Genomic DNA, 14,340 nt, shown 5'->3' on the forward strand with positions numbered 1-14,340 from the left:
AGAATGCATGTCTCTAAATCCATGTTTGAAAACTATAAGTAAAAAAAAAAATACTATTCTCAGTGCACTGATGATCTTATGTACTAAAGAGAAATGGATCTGTGTATTTGTGAAATACACTTTTTAATTCTGAAGATACTTCATCATTTTTTACACTTTTGCTGAAAGGTGTATTTATAAATTAGGTTTTTCTTAAAGTTATGTGGTGCAAAACACCCTAGTTACTTTCCTTTGTTAACTTCAATTAACCTTTAAACAAATGTTTGCACATTTATTTAACTTTTTAATGTTGGTGCTTAGCTGAGTAAACAGCAGCCCAGTGCTGCTGCTGACCAGGGGGCCGCATGTAAAGGTCAGAAGGGACACATGTGGCCCCCGGCCGTACTTTGAGTAACACCGATATATATAAATATGTATCCATATAGATACAAAGAGGGACTTTGAGTCGGTCCTTTCCTGCCTTTTGTCTGCCTCAGTGGTATTTATACATTGCTTCCATCTATCACAGCATACTGCATGGTGTAATAGTTCAGTGTAAAACCAGTCATTGGCTCTCTTGCCCTGTGAATGACACATTTTCTGATCACATATGCACATCCACCAGCGCTTATTTGTCAGGGCTGCTTGGCCAGTCCTTTCGTTTTCAATTTTCTGCTTTTATAGTTCCTTTCCAGGTCTTGGATTCTCCTTATTTTTTTTTATTGTTACTTAAGAGGATACAACAGCTCCCCTAGCAGGGAGTACAGTTTGTTGCTCTTTTTATCTGCAGCTTGCAGCATCCTGCCTTGCCACTCCTCTAAACCATGCAACCATTATGGAATTCTGTTGTCCTTAATATAAATTGTTTTACAATTCAAGGATGGCCAACACGCTGGTTCTCACCATAGCAGCAATGCTACAATTTTAAAGTCGCAATATACTATGGGGCATATTTATACTCCGTTTGCGCCGAATTTGCGTCGTTTTTTTCGATGCAAATTCGGCGCAAAACTAACGCCATATTTATACTTTGGCGTTAGACGCGTCTAGCGCCAAAGTATGAGGAATGAGCGTCATTTTTTTGCGTGAACGCCTTCCTTGCGTTAATGAGATGCAAGGTAGGCGTTCCCGTCCAAAAAAATGACTGCGACACAAATGCGTGGTATTTATACTCCCGGGCAAAAATCACGCCCGGGAGTAGGCGGGGCAACAAAACCCGCATTTGCGCCTCTTTTTAACACCTGGGTCAGGGCAGGCGTTAAGGGACCTGTGGGCTCAAAATGAGCCCACAGCTGCCCTCCCATGCCCCCAGGGACCCCCCCCTGCCACCCTTGCCCACCCCAGGAGGACACCCAAGGATGGAGGGACCCATCCCAAGGACATTCAGGTAAGTTCAGGTAAGTATAATTTTTTATTTTTTTAATATTTTTTTTTGGCATAGGGGGGCCTGATTTGTGCCCCCCTACATGCCTCAATGCCCAATGACCATGCCCATAGGACATAAGTCCCCTGGGCATGGCCATTGGGCAAGGGGGCATGACTCCTGTCTTTACTAAGACAGGAGTCATGTAAATGGCGTCTGGGCGTCGTTAAAAATGGCGCAAATCGGGTGGAGGCGATTTTTTTGCGTCAACCTGACTTGCACCATTTTTAAGACGCCCTAACGCCATTTTCCCCAACGCCGGCGCTGCCTGGTGTACGTGGTTTTTTTCCACGCACACCAGGCAGCGCCGGTCTGCTAGCGCCGGCTAACGCCATTCAATAAATACGGCGCCCGCATGGCGCTTCAGAATGGCGTTAGCCGGCGCTAAACTTTTTGACGCTAAACTGCGTTAGCGCAGTTTAGCGTCAAAAAGTATAAATACGGGCCTATGTATCTTGCTTAGACTCCGGCGTTTTCCTTTAGGTACTAGTATTCTTTTATCGTGCGTCTGTTCTTGAATTTGAATGTGTGTTTTCTGCGGGTGCGTCAGAGGGTGATTACACGAATGAATCAGTCCATGGATGAATAGATGGAACGATGAGTAACAGAGTTCATGTCTTAATACTTAATCAGTGTCTAAACCAATGTATAAAATAGCAGACCTAGTTGCACAGCTAATGCGTCTAACATGATGCTTGTTGCATACATGCCAACTATATTCAAGGGTCGACAGCTCGTGCACTGGCTCGCAGGACTACGCCAGATTCTTGGCTCGGATCTCCTCACCCTATGTGTCGGCTTGCCCACTCTTCTCCTCCTTCGTGACCCCAAACCATCTACAGGCGCTGCATCCCATGGGAAGCAAAAACGAGTATAGCTCCCCTCCCTCCAGAGGTCTCTTTTCTTTGCTCTGTCCATGCCCGTCCCATCAAATCCACTCACACCATGGCCCGTTCTCAAGAATTCTGGAAAATACAAAGCTCTGAGCATTGCCTTTTATGGCGAGCAGAAGGCAAGACGTCAGGCGCGCTGGAATCCCGAGTGACGGAACTTTCGGCCAATTGCTACTAAAGGGCGGGGCAGAGGCCGCACTGTAACTATGTGAACGCTTTTTCATATCATCTGCCTCGCCTCAACGACAAGAAGGCGAGCGTATGTTAGGAGCGAGGCCTGAAACGCAGGCGAAAGGGGTGGGCTGCTCTTTGATTGGCAGGAAAGTTCCTTGGAGCTTGCGAGGGTCCGGGAGATGCCCCGCCTCTGTGCCAGGCTCGCAGTGACGTAGCTCGTCCGGAGCGCGGCACCTTGGAGGCAGAGGGGAGTGGGTAGTGGAGAGACCGGGAGAAAGCAGGGAGCCCGGGAGATCTGGAGGTGTCCCGGGCGAGAGCAGGCAAGGAAGGAGGGTTCATGCGAGGAAGGTCCTCCAACTCCCAGAACGTCCCGTGGACAGAGGACCGACGTTCCAGGAAGAGGGAAGGAGAATTCCAAATAAGGAGGAGAGGAGAGAAATCCCAGGGAGAGAGAGAGGAGCTCACTGGAGGGAGGGGGCATCCTGTCAAGCTGCGGGAGGTAGATAGTAACTGCAGTCAGACTTACATTTCACAGTGCTTGAAAGCGAAATTGTAACATTTGGTAACAGATCTCCTGGAGTAGGGAAGAACGCCTTCTCAGAGGTGTAAGAAGACCAGTGTGGCAGTGTATGGACGCCCTGTGAGAGGTTTAAGAGTAGGAAGAAGACTCTACTTGAGTGGTGGTAGGAGCTCCGTAAAAAACTTTGGGAGTTGTGAGAAGACACTCCCCGCAGAACGAAAAGCGATTCTTTGATAGCCGAGGCTTTACCCACTTGAGTGAGCATAACTCTCTACGTTAGTTAGAGTGACGAGTTTCCCTTAGGAGGCCATACCGATTCCACAGCACAACTGAGACACTTCAGTAGAAACATCAAGAGTGGGCAACGCCGCCCTTCAGAAGAACAGGGTGAAGATTCTGCAAGGAAAGTTGTGAGGTATCTTCTTTTGGGCCATTTTGGGTAGTTTTCTTCTGCTGGAGCCTTTGGGCATCACGGATCCGCCAACATGCCGGTCTTCCACACAAAAACAATCGAGAGCATCCTGGAGCCTGTGGCTCAACAGATCTCGCACCTGGTCATCATGCACGAGGAGGGAGAGGTGGACGGCAAGGCAATTCCTGAGCTGACCGCCCCTGTAGCTGCTGTGCAGGCAGCAGTCAGCAACCTCGTCCGGGTAAGTGAGAGTCAGACAGCGTGGGGATGTGGTCGCCCAGGGACTTATGGACAAATGTTTAAGACCTCAAATGCATGCTGCTATTAGAGATCAAGTGAAGTGAGTGTATTGATCCCTCACTTTGTATTGTTTGAAAGCAACGTATATATTTATTCCTATTAACAGTAAATATCTCCTGCCTCCTTAGAGGAGGTATGGATGGTGGTTCTGGTAAAGATAACAGCAGCTGATCTAAAATGGTGACTTCTGAGTTGGAAGCAGAGCCAGTAGAATGCAGGAGTCAATGGTGGTGGGTGGAAGGACATTTTTCATAAGAGTGATAGAGTAGAAGGAACAAAAAGGGCGTGGGATGAGTGAACGGTAGAGAAGAGTACAGAAAGACTTAAGGGTAGTAGAGATACCAAGAAGAAGGCATAGATGACGGGGTAGAGAGGCTAATAGTGAAGTGGGGATATGTGGCACGTATAGAGTTCAAAGAATATTAGGGTAGGGTGACCAGATGTCCCGCATCTGCCTGGACAGTCCCCGTTTTTGAGGGAATGTCCCAACACTTTCTTCTAAAACCAAAAAATGTCCTGGGTTTTTAAGGGAGGGTCGGGTGAATCTGCACACTAATCACGGTTTTGTGCTGGCTCACGTTTCAACCAGCCTTCTCAGAAACTGGGGACAGAAGTTCACTGGTTGAAACTCCTCTGCTGTGCTGCCACGCCTCTTTCAAGCAGTACTGCAGGATTTGATGAAGAGTAAATCACAGCCAGCATACTCAAGGCCAGGCCAACCAGCCTGACCCAGGAGCTCTACATAGAAAAGGGAGGGAGTGTAAAATAAATATATAAATGATGACTTGTGACCTAATAGAACATTTAGTCCTATTTCTATGTCTGTCTGTGCCCGTCCTGGTTTTTCTTGCTGAAAATCTGGTCACCCTATATTAGAGGTCGAAGACCAAAATGTAAAAGACATTTGGGAAAGAGATAACCTAGTGAGGAAATGTATGAATTGGAGAAAGGACCAGATAATAGCAGAAGGAAGGATTGGATAGAGTGGACAAGTGAGAGAACAGAGAGGGAGGTAGAGGGACCGAGGAGAATATCTGACTGAAGAAGGAGAAAGCAAATTGAAGAGGAATGTCAGCTAGTGTCTGCTGGAGAGAGAATCAAAAGTTAAGGGGAAAGAAGTAATGTGGTAGGGAGGAACCCATGGGCTATGAAGAGTACCAGGGAAGGAACCAGCAAGATTGATTGACTTTGTGGTAAGAAATCCACTAATGTACATGTTGAGGAAGGCGTGATAGTATTGATTGAGAAGAGTGAGCAATCAGTTATCTGCATTGGGGAAACTGGAAGATTAGGTCGGGGCTAAAGTAGGTTGATGGAGGATAGACCAATTACTGATGTAGTGGAGAGACTGAAGAGAAGGAGGAAAGACGTGTAAGGCTCATTTGAGGGAAAGGGGTATTGCTGCTGGTTGCTCTACTTCTTAAAGACTAACTGCATACCACAAAACTGGCTTATGTAATTGAGTGCTTAATGCATGGGTCCTTTTTTCATTTTTTAGAATTTAATTTGTGATTTCACAGCCAGCGGAACAGATGATGGAATATGTAATGTTCTGTAGTTATGGATGCAAGGCAAGAAAAAAATATTCCTTCAACAGTAAGTGTGGTCTCTGCAGACTACCCAGTGGCGCTGAGTGGATGATCTTGGTAGAGTTCCTGTGTGGAGTAGTTGCTTTTAGCTTGCTCTTTTCAAAGCTCTGTTGAAATTTTAGATTGAATAGAGGAGTACTGGATTGATATTTTTAAGTTAACTCTCTAAATTGGGACAGGAACTGTAGGGTTGTCTTTGGGCCTGAGTTAAATGTGAGAGCCATCTTGGCACAGTAACTGCACATCCTGGCCAGTTTTGTATTTTTAAAACTGGCTCCTAAGTTACTTGGTACGACCATTATACAGTGAGTTGCAGCAACTGTACCCTTGTCCTACTTCAACACCACTAATTGATTCCTAGGTGGAAAAAGTTTGTGAAAAAAGCTGATTGTAGCAATTTGCTGTTTGTACCAAGTCTTGCTCTGTCCCTTCTGTGTGCTCGAACAGTGCAATTTTAATTACTGGTGAGTCCATAAAATCCGACCTCCCATGCGGAGCGTGATATCTTTAGTCAGAGTAGGTTGAGTTCGAGGTCCGTTAGACCTCTGAAAATTAAAACCAAGCCACATAACTCTTCAGAGGGCGGAGTCCTCCATGCACCCACCACCTTAGACTGTAGATATTTATTATGCAGCATGGTTACTGACTGAAAAGGTCTCCATATGTACAATTGGGAATAATAACAATGTTCTTTTTGAGCTGCTATTTTGAAGGCCTGTAAAGTACAGTCTATTTGGATGCAACTGCCATAAAATGGCATATCACCCGGGTGTTGCTCTGCTCCTTCTTGCATGGGTGCATCTCGTAGATGGCTTTATATGCACTACATGCACAGCTTTTGCACCTCTCAATTCTCTGCAACTCCCTGTGGAACCATTCCTGTTCATGCTGTTCCCAGTCACATATTGTACTGGAGCTCCCATCTGTTTTGGTGCTATTCTTTTATTTTCTATGAAGGTCTTGTTTTTGTCCAGTGGTTTGTTCAGTGGCAATAAGCCAGAGGACAGGCAGACTGTGAGTGAGTGTTACAGGAGTATTATGAGAGATGGTGGCACTAGTCACTGCCAGTGCCATCTTCTTTTAGCCTTCACCTGATGTAATACAATGGGAAGGCAGGGTTTGGGTATCCCAGTGTCTGCATATCCTTTAAAGTGACATTGTGCCTTGATGGGACAGACGCCGAGGGCAAGAAAATCTTTAACCCCTTCGCTGCCAGGCCTTTTCCCCTCCTTTGCCGAGCCTTTTTTGGCTATTTGGGGCAGTTCGCGCTTAGGCCCTCATAAATTTTTGTTCACATAAGCTACCCACACCAAATTTGCGTCCTTTTTTTCCAACATCCTAGGGATTCTAGAGGTACCCAGACTTTGTGGGTTCCCTTGAAGGAGACCAAGAAATTAGCCAAAATACAGTGAACATTTTTTTTTTTTTTTTAAATGGGAAAGAAGGGCTGAAGAAGAATCCTCGTGTTTTTTTCCCTGAAAATGGCATCAACAAACGGCTTGCAGTGGTAAGATCACCATCTTCCCAGCTGTCAGGAACAGGCAGACTTGAATTAGAAAATCCAAATTTTCAACACAATTTTACTGGGACATACCCCATTTTTACTATTTTTTTTTTGTGCTTTCAGCCTCCTTCCAGTTAGTGACCGAAATGGAATTCAGCAAGGGGTCATTTGTGTAGATCCCACAAGTGTTTCCTACAGAAAATAACAGCTGAAATAAAAATAATATTGAAATTGAGGTGAAAAAAACAAAACTTTTTCTCCACGTTTTACTCTGTAACTTTTTCCTGCAATGTCAGATTTTTTAAAGCAATATACCGTTACGTCAGCTTGACTCTTCTGGTTGCGGGGATATATAGGGCTTGTAGGTTCATCAAGAACCCTAGGTACCCAGAGCCAATAAATAGGCTGCACCTTGCAATGGGTTTTCATTGTAGACCGGGTATACACCAATTCATTTGCTGAAATATAAAAAGTGGAAAATAGGTATCAAGAAAACCTTTGTATTTCCAAAATGGCCACAAGATAAGGTGTTGAGAAGCAATGGTTATTTGCACATCTCTGAAATTCGGGGTGCCCATACTAGCATATGAATTACAGGGCATTTCTCAAATAGACGTCTTTTTTTACACACTCTTAAATTTGGAAGGAAAAAAATGTGGAGAAAGACAAGGGGCAATAACACTTGTTTTGCTATTCTGTGTTCCCCCATGTCTCCTGATAAAAATGGTACCTCACTTGCGTGGCTAGGCCTAGCGCCTGCGACGGGAACTGCCCCAAAACACAACGTGGACACATCACTTTTTCACAAAGAAAACAGAGCTGTTTTTTGCAAAGTGCCTAGCTGTGGATTTTGGCCTGTAGCTCAGCCGGCACCTGGGGAAACCTAGCAAACCAGCGCATTTTTTAAAACTAGACACCTAGGGGAATCCAAGATGGGGTGACATGTGGGGCTCTGACTAGGTTCTGTTACCCAGAATCCTTTACAAACCTCAAAATTTGGCCCAAAAAACACTTTTTCCTCTCATTTCGGTGAAAGAAAGTTCTGTAATCTGAGAGGAGCCACAAATGTTATTCCACCAAGCGTTCCCCCAAGTCTCCCGATAAAAATGGTACCTCACTTGTCTGGGTAGGCCTAGCGCCCACAAAAGGAAATGGCCCAAAACACAACGTGGACACATCACATTTTTTCGCAGAAAACAGAGGTGTTTTTTTACAAGGTGCCTACCTGTGGATTTTGGCCTCTAGCTCAGCCGGCACCTGGGGAAACCTAGCAAACCTGTGCAGTTTTAAAAACTAGTCAACTAGGGGAATCCAAGATGGGTTGACTTGTGGGGCTCTGTTCAGGTTCTGTTATCCAGAATCCTTTGCAAACCTCAAAATGTGGCCCAAAACACTTTTTCCTCTCATTTCGGTGACAGAAAGTTCTGGAATCAGAGAAGAGCCACAAATTTCCTCCCACCCAGCGTTCCCCCAAGTCTCCCGATAAAAATGGTACCTCACTTTTGTGGGTAGACCTACTTCCAAAAAAGAAAATGCCCCAAAACACTATCTGGACACATCAAAATTACTTGTTTTGCGGGGGGGCACCTGCATTTTTGGTCCTGGGCTCAGCAGCCATCTAGGGAAACCTATCAAACCCAGACATGTCTGAAAACTAGACACCCGAGGGAGTCCAGGGAGGTATGACTTGCGTGGATCCCCCAATGTTTTCTTACCCAGAATCCCTAGCAAACCTCAAATTTAGCTAAAAAATCAAATTTTTCCAACATTTCTGTGTGGGATTACCACACTGGGACAAATTTCATACCACTCAACGTTCCCCTCAGTCTCCCGGTAAAAATTATACCTCATTAGTGTAGGTGGGCTAAGTGCTTGTGAAAGGGAAGAGCCAAAAACATGTTGATATTGAGGGGGAACTAAAGGGGGTCCAAAAGGGCAGTTTGCACAAAAACATTTTTAGGCTGACAAGTGCAGCAGAATTTCTATCGCTATAGATGAGACCATGCTGGGTGGTAGGAATTTTGTGGATTCCTGCAGATTCGGGAGGTTCCATCACAAAAACGTGGGAAAAATGTGTGATTTCTAGCCAAGTTGGAGGTTTGCAGGGCATTGTGGCTATGAAAATGGTGCGGGTGCATGTGAAACACACCACCCTGGAATCACCCAGATGTTTAGTTTTCAGACGTGTCTAGGTCTTGTGGATTTTTCTACATGGCAGCGTCCCAAAGTCCATAAAGTGCAGCCCTCACCATTCCAAGTGGGATGCTTTTGAGTTAGCCAATCTCTCATGGCCCAAATGTAAAACTAAAACCCAAAATAATCAAATGTCTTCTTGCTTGCTATGGGATAAGATGTTTTAGAGTGCGGGGAGAGCTGAAAGACTGATACCCCCTTTAGTTGAGGGGCGTAACCGGGCCCATACTGGTTGGTAGCCACCACCCCAATTATTATTTTTTTTTTTTAATTCCCTGGCATCTAGTAGATTTTCTGACCCCCGGGGTGTGGATCAGGGGTAATTGCCCCATCTGCCCACTGGTGGGCAGAACAACTTTGGCCCCATTTGTTTGGGGTGGGGGTATGGCCATACCCCCACCCTCTTATTTTGAAACAAAAAGAAAACTTACCTGGCCTCTGGTGGGCTTTCTGCCCCCCCTTGGGGGCAGATGGTCCTTCCAAAAATAGGCCCATCTGCCCCCAGGGCAGATATGGAAAACAGTAATGTGCCCCCATGGGGAGCGACCCTTACCAAAGGGGCTGCCCCCCTAAAGAAAACACACGCATACACACACACACCAATCCCTGGTGCCTAAGTGGTTTCTGCCCCCATGGGGGCAGATTGGCCTAACAAAAATCGTCAGATGGTCTAAATACAATTTGCCCCCCAGGGGAGCAACCCTTGGCTAAGGGGTCGCTCCCCACCTCTTAAAAAAAAAAAAAAAAAAATTTAGCCCTGCCGCCTAGAGGCTTCTGCCCCCCGTGTAGGCAGATCGGCCTAATAACAATAGACCGATCTGCCCTCGGGGTGGGCAAAAATGGGCAAATAAAATTTGCTCCGCCCGCCGCGGGGGGGTCGGGTGACCCTTGCCTAAGGGATCGCTCCCCTTCTGTGAATTTGGCGTAAAAAAAAAAAATCCCTGGTGTCTAGTGGTTTCTGCCCCCCTTATGGGCAGACTGGCCTCATAAAAATAGGCCGATCTGCCCCCAAGGGGGGGCAGAAATGGCCTAAATATAATTTGCCCCTAGGGAGCGACCCTTGCCTAGGGGGTCGCTCCCCAACACAAAAAAACACAAAAGAAACACAAAAGAAACACACAAAAAACAACAACAAAAAAAATGATCCCTGGGCCAGGGCAGATAGGCCTAATAAAAATAGGCTGATCTACCCCCAAGGGGGGCAGAAATGGCCTAAAATAAATTTGACCCCCCCCAGGGGAAGGACCCTTGTCTAAGGGGTCGCTCCCCTTGCGTGAAATTGATGCAAAAAAATAAAGATCCCTGGTGTCTAGTGGTTTCTGCCCCCCTTGAGGGTAGATTGGCGTAGCAAAAATCGGCCGATCTGCCCCCAAAGGGGTCAGAAATGGCCTAAATACAATTTGCCTCTCCAGGGGAGCGACCCTTGCCTAAGGGATCGCTCCCCATGTGTAAAACAACAAAAATCCCCGGTGCCTAGTGGTTTCTGCCCCCCTTGGGGCAGAGCGGCCTAATTAAAATAGGCTGATCTGCCCCACAGGGGGGGCAGAAAAGGCCTAAATATAATTTGCCCCCTAGGGGAGCGACCCTTGTCTAAGGGGTCGCACCCCACCTCTTAAAAAAAAAAAAAATCCCTGTCGCCTAGAGATTTCTGCCCCCGGGGGGGGCAGAAAAGGCCTTAAAAAAAAAATGCCCCGCTGGGGAGCTACCCTTGCCCAAGGGATCGCTCCCCTTATGCCAATTTCAACAAAAAAATTAATCCCTGGTGTCTAGTGGGCATTTTAGCAGTCGGATCGCTTCGCAATCCAGCTGCTAAAAATGCTCAGAGAGACTTCAAAGGGAAGGAAATTCATTTCCTTCCCTTTGAAGCCTCTCAGGCCTCCTCCACGTGATCAGAAGAGAAATGCTGAGCATTTCTCTTCTGATCGCGCTGGGAGGAGGCCTCTGTGATGGTCAGCGTGCGATCGCCTGCTGATGCCACGGGGGGTGTGTGGGGGTCGGGGGGCAGTCGGGGTGGATGGGGAAGGGCTTCCCCTTCCATCCCTGCCTTTCAGAACACAGAGGGAGCGCTAGCACTCCCTCTGGGCTCTGTGCCCAGGATGTAATGGTTACGTCCTGGGCACACGAGCACTGTGCCGCAGGAATTAACCGTTACGTCCGCGGCACAGAACAGGTTAATGCACATTTGAAGGTCACATACGGGCGAGGCGGGTGGGCTGGTGCACTTGTTATTTCATGGGGTTACCGTTGGTCGAACTCGCTACTGTTTCATAGTTCTTCAAAATCCTCTGACTCCTGAAGGTCTGGGTGAGGTCTTTACCTGATGCAGGCAGTTTCTTCAAAAGCAACATGGGGTGGATCTGGAGTCAAAATAACTTCACGCCTCCTCTTGTGTTGTACACAGGGATAGGATTTTGATCCACTGGACTGCCTCGTCAGTCTACCAGGCTGTTTTTTAGGGGCTTTTGGCTGCTCTTTCTGATTGTCTTGTTGGTTCTTTGGTCTTTAAGTGTGGTCTTATGGGTTGTCTTCTGTCAAGTGGCTGGACTGGCTTACTGTTTGATTAGAAAACAACTTTGCTCTATTCTCAATGTCTAGTCATTTATCTGATGCTCTAGGCCTTTGGTCTCCCTTGCCACATTCTATACATAAGACGTTTTGTGAAATTCCTTATTCCAGAGACATAGTCTTGTGAAGCTGAAATACGCTGAGAACACGCCCTGCTTCATGATCTGTGGGAATGTTTGAGACTCCTCACACCAGAAATATTCCTCAAAAAAGTCTTAAAACACACAATCACATCTCCCCATCCTATAGTGCTACACCTGCAAGACATCAGCACCTCAAAGACCTGCTGCACTGACTACAACTAATACACCTCTTTAATTCACTAAAAAAGTAATATCACATGAAGCAACCCCAGCAGAAGGACCTATTATCAAAGTAAAACTCAAGAAGCATTAAAAAGAAAACTTCAGAAGGCAAGTCTTCTCAGGCTGTGATCCAAGGACTTGTAATAACACCCCATCACGCATCAGGGTTGCCCTGTGACTCCTTCATTTTAGAAAAAAACTTGAACTGACCTGTTCATGGAGTAGCTCACCACCCCTGATGAGGTCAGGCTCCTCCTCTAGCAATCCTAAATCGACGGATACATTTATTTTCCTCTAGTACTTCATACTAATATCTTGTTTCCCACCCTAATTGTATTTGATCTTTAATCATTTTTTAACTCTTCTAGGGCAGGTAATTAAATCTCAGCTGTGTCTGTGCTATGTACATGTCTGTAGATAGTATAGACTGTGAGTGCCTGTGGTAGTTCTCATCTACTCCAGCTATACTTAAGACCTTTGCTGCTTTTCTACATGTTTGTATTGGAACCACAACAGGAAAACCTAGTATCCCCACTATCAAAGCTACTGGGTATTACGAAGCTTCCACTCAACCAGATGTTTCGGTGAAGGTCACTGGCTCCATGAATGAGGATAGAGTATGTGGTTACCTCCATTTAAAAGTCAATTGTGGAAAAAAGTGAAGCAGATAATGTGTTGCTCGGTGATGATAGGAAGGAACATTACATGATCTCTTGACTGTCACAAATAATGGAATAAAAGAAACTTGAAGCAGATCTTTCAGACCTGCACGGCAGATTTACCCATTTGATCACACACATTTTTCACACTCAGACACCAGATCTATCCCTCATGTACACACATTTTTCAGTCATAGCGGCTACAGACCTTCATTTTGGATTTTTGTATCTTGCTGTTTTAAAACATCAGACGGTGGAATTATCCACCACGTTGCTCAGATTATGGCGACTCCAACAGCAAAATGATATTGTCTCTGGTTGTCCCTTCTGGAAGATCGAGCTTTAGCTGGCATATAGAGAAATTGTTATTTTTATGGCTCACTTCTTTTACAGATGTAGCCTTTCATCGCATGTTAGTTGGCAAGCTTAGAAGAAAGATCCATAAGTGAGAAAACACCTTTTCATCAAAGGCGATGGAAACGTTCATCAGAATAACGAGTGGTCCATTCTTTCCAGACGAACAGTATGGCGTCGTTTTCCTGCTTTTTTGACCTGCCCCGGTTACTTTCGCTCCCCCATGCCCTCTTTACTAGACCTCCGCAGTCAGCTGGTAATGCTCATTCTCGCACTCAAGTGCAGCGATCTTCGGTGTCTGCTTTTGGGAGTTGGGGGCTGTGAGTTGCTTGGTAGCTTTGTGGTTGGGGGGTACGGTGCTTTCTGGAGTCCTCTGCGCCCTTATTATCAGGGGGAAATGTCAGGCCCTGCCCTGTTCCGAGTTGGCCCGCTTAAGTCTGTGATTACCAGGGGCAAGAAATGGCCTATTTTTGGGCCTCGTTCACAGCGATTGGGGCCGAACCCTGGTTTGTTTTGCCTCATAGGATACAGATCGATTTCTTGGTCATTTATTTCCTGAAAAGTACACCATCCATGTTGCATGTTCCCTAATTTTCGCGCAGTACTTGGATCTGCACTGCCAAAAACGACATTTTGGAGACGGCTGATTTAACGCACTGCCAAAAATGGTTTTCCAGCATGCAATAAAAAGCTGTCATGAGAGCAAGCAATGTACTTGGCTTTTTCTCTGGCCCTCAATAGTCCCTTAATTTCTGTTTCATTTGGACTATGCTACGTCTTTAGTTATTTTTTATTGAAAGGCAAAAAGTCTCAAATATTTTGTCTATTTCTAACGTAATTGTAAACTATGGGCCCTGTGATACCGTATTTACCGTACAGAGGCCACACACTTCGTCAGGCAGCGCAAACACCGAAAGGTGTCATCCCACGTTACCGAGGTGCAATGAGTTGTAACAGTAAGGACGTGAAAATAAAAACCCAAGATTTAGCTTACTCATCTCCTAGGAGGAGGTGTGAATTCCGTTTCATATGAATACATCGGTAGCTGCTGTTAAAGGCAAACCCTAAAAGCCTGGCCTACAGCCTCAGGACTTGCGAGCATTGAAAAGGTAATCTGTTTGACTTTTGCTTGGTGAACGCTGTTCTCTGTTCACAGACACACATAGGCACGGTCTGCGTGAGGGAGGAGAGGCGGTGAATGGCTGGGGTAGCATTGGGGTGGTCTTAGAAACGGTGGCCTCAGTAAGTCTGCAGCACGGATTGTGCTTATAACTGGTGTACCTCAGTGGCGGCGGGTGAGGTTTGGGAGTGGTGGGGCAGGGCTTGGTCTGAGGGATGCGGGAGAGAGGGCCGTGTGGCACAGCATATTTTAGGAGCTTTGTCGCCATTTCATGTGCAAACCTGATTTAAATAAAATGGGATAAAAAGCTGCATTTTTCATCTCAATGTTTTAAAATAGAAGGAACAAAA

The 14,340-nt window shown here is 46.0% G+C and overlaps 1 protein-coding gene across 2 annotated transcripts in view; it reads left to right on the plus strand.

Moving 5' to 3' along the window:
- Nucleotides 1–2,672: 2,672 nt before the first annotated feature.
- The window catches only part of VCL (vinculin), a 304,948-nt gene continuing 293,280 nt past the window's right edge, over nt 2,673–14,340 (plus strand). The window contains exon 1 of one of the 2 annotated variants that reach the window (XM_069240838.1): nt 2,673–3,642. In XM_069240838.1, the coding sequence (XP_069096939.1) occupies nt 3,475–3,642 (168 nt within the window). In that variant the 5' untranslated portion in view covers nt 2,673–3,474. The remainder of the gene's footprint in view (nt 3,643–14,340) is intronic. The other variant, XM_069240837.1, reaches the window with a different exon arrangement.

This window comes from Pleurodeles waltl, chromosome 6 (genome assembly GCF_031143425.1).
Source record: "Pleurodeles waltl isolate 20211129_DDA chromosome 6, aPleWal1.hap1.20221129, whole genome shotgun sequence".
Lineage (NCBI taxonomy): Eukaryota > Metazoa > Chordata > Amphibia > Caudata > Salamandridae > Pleurodeles > Pleurodeles waltl.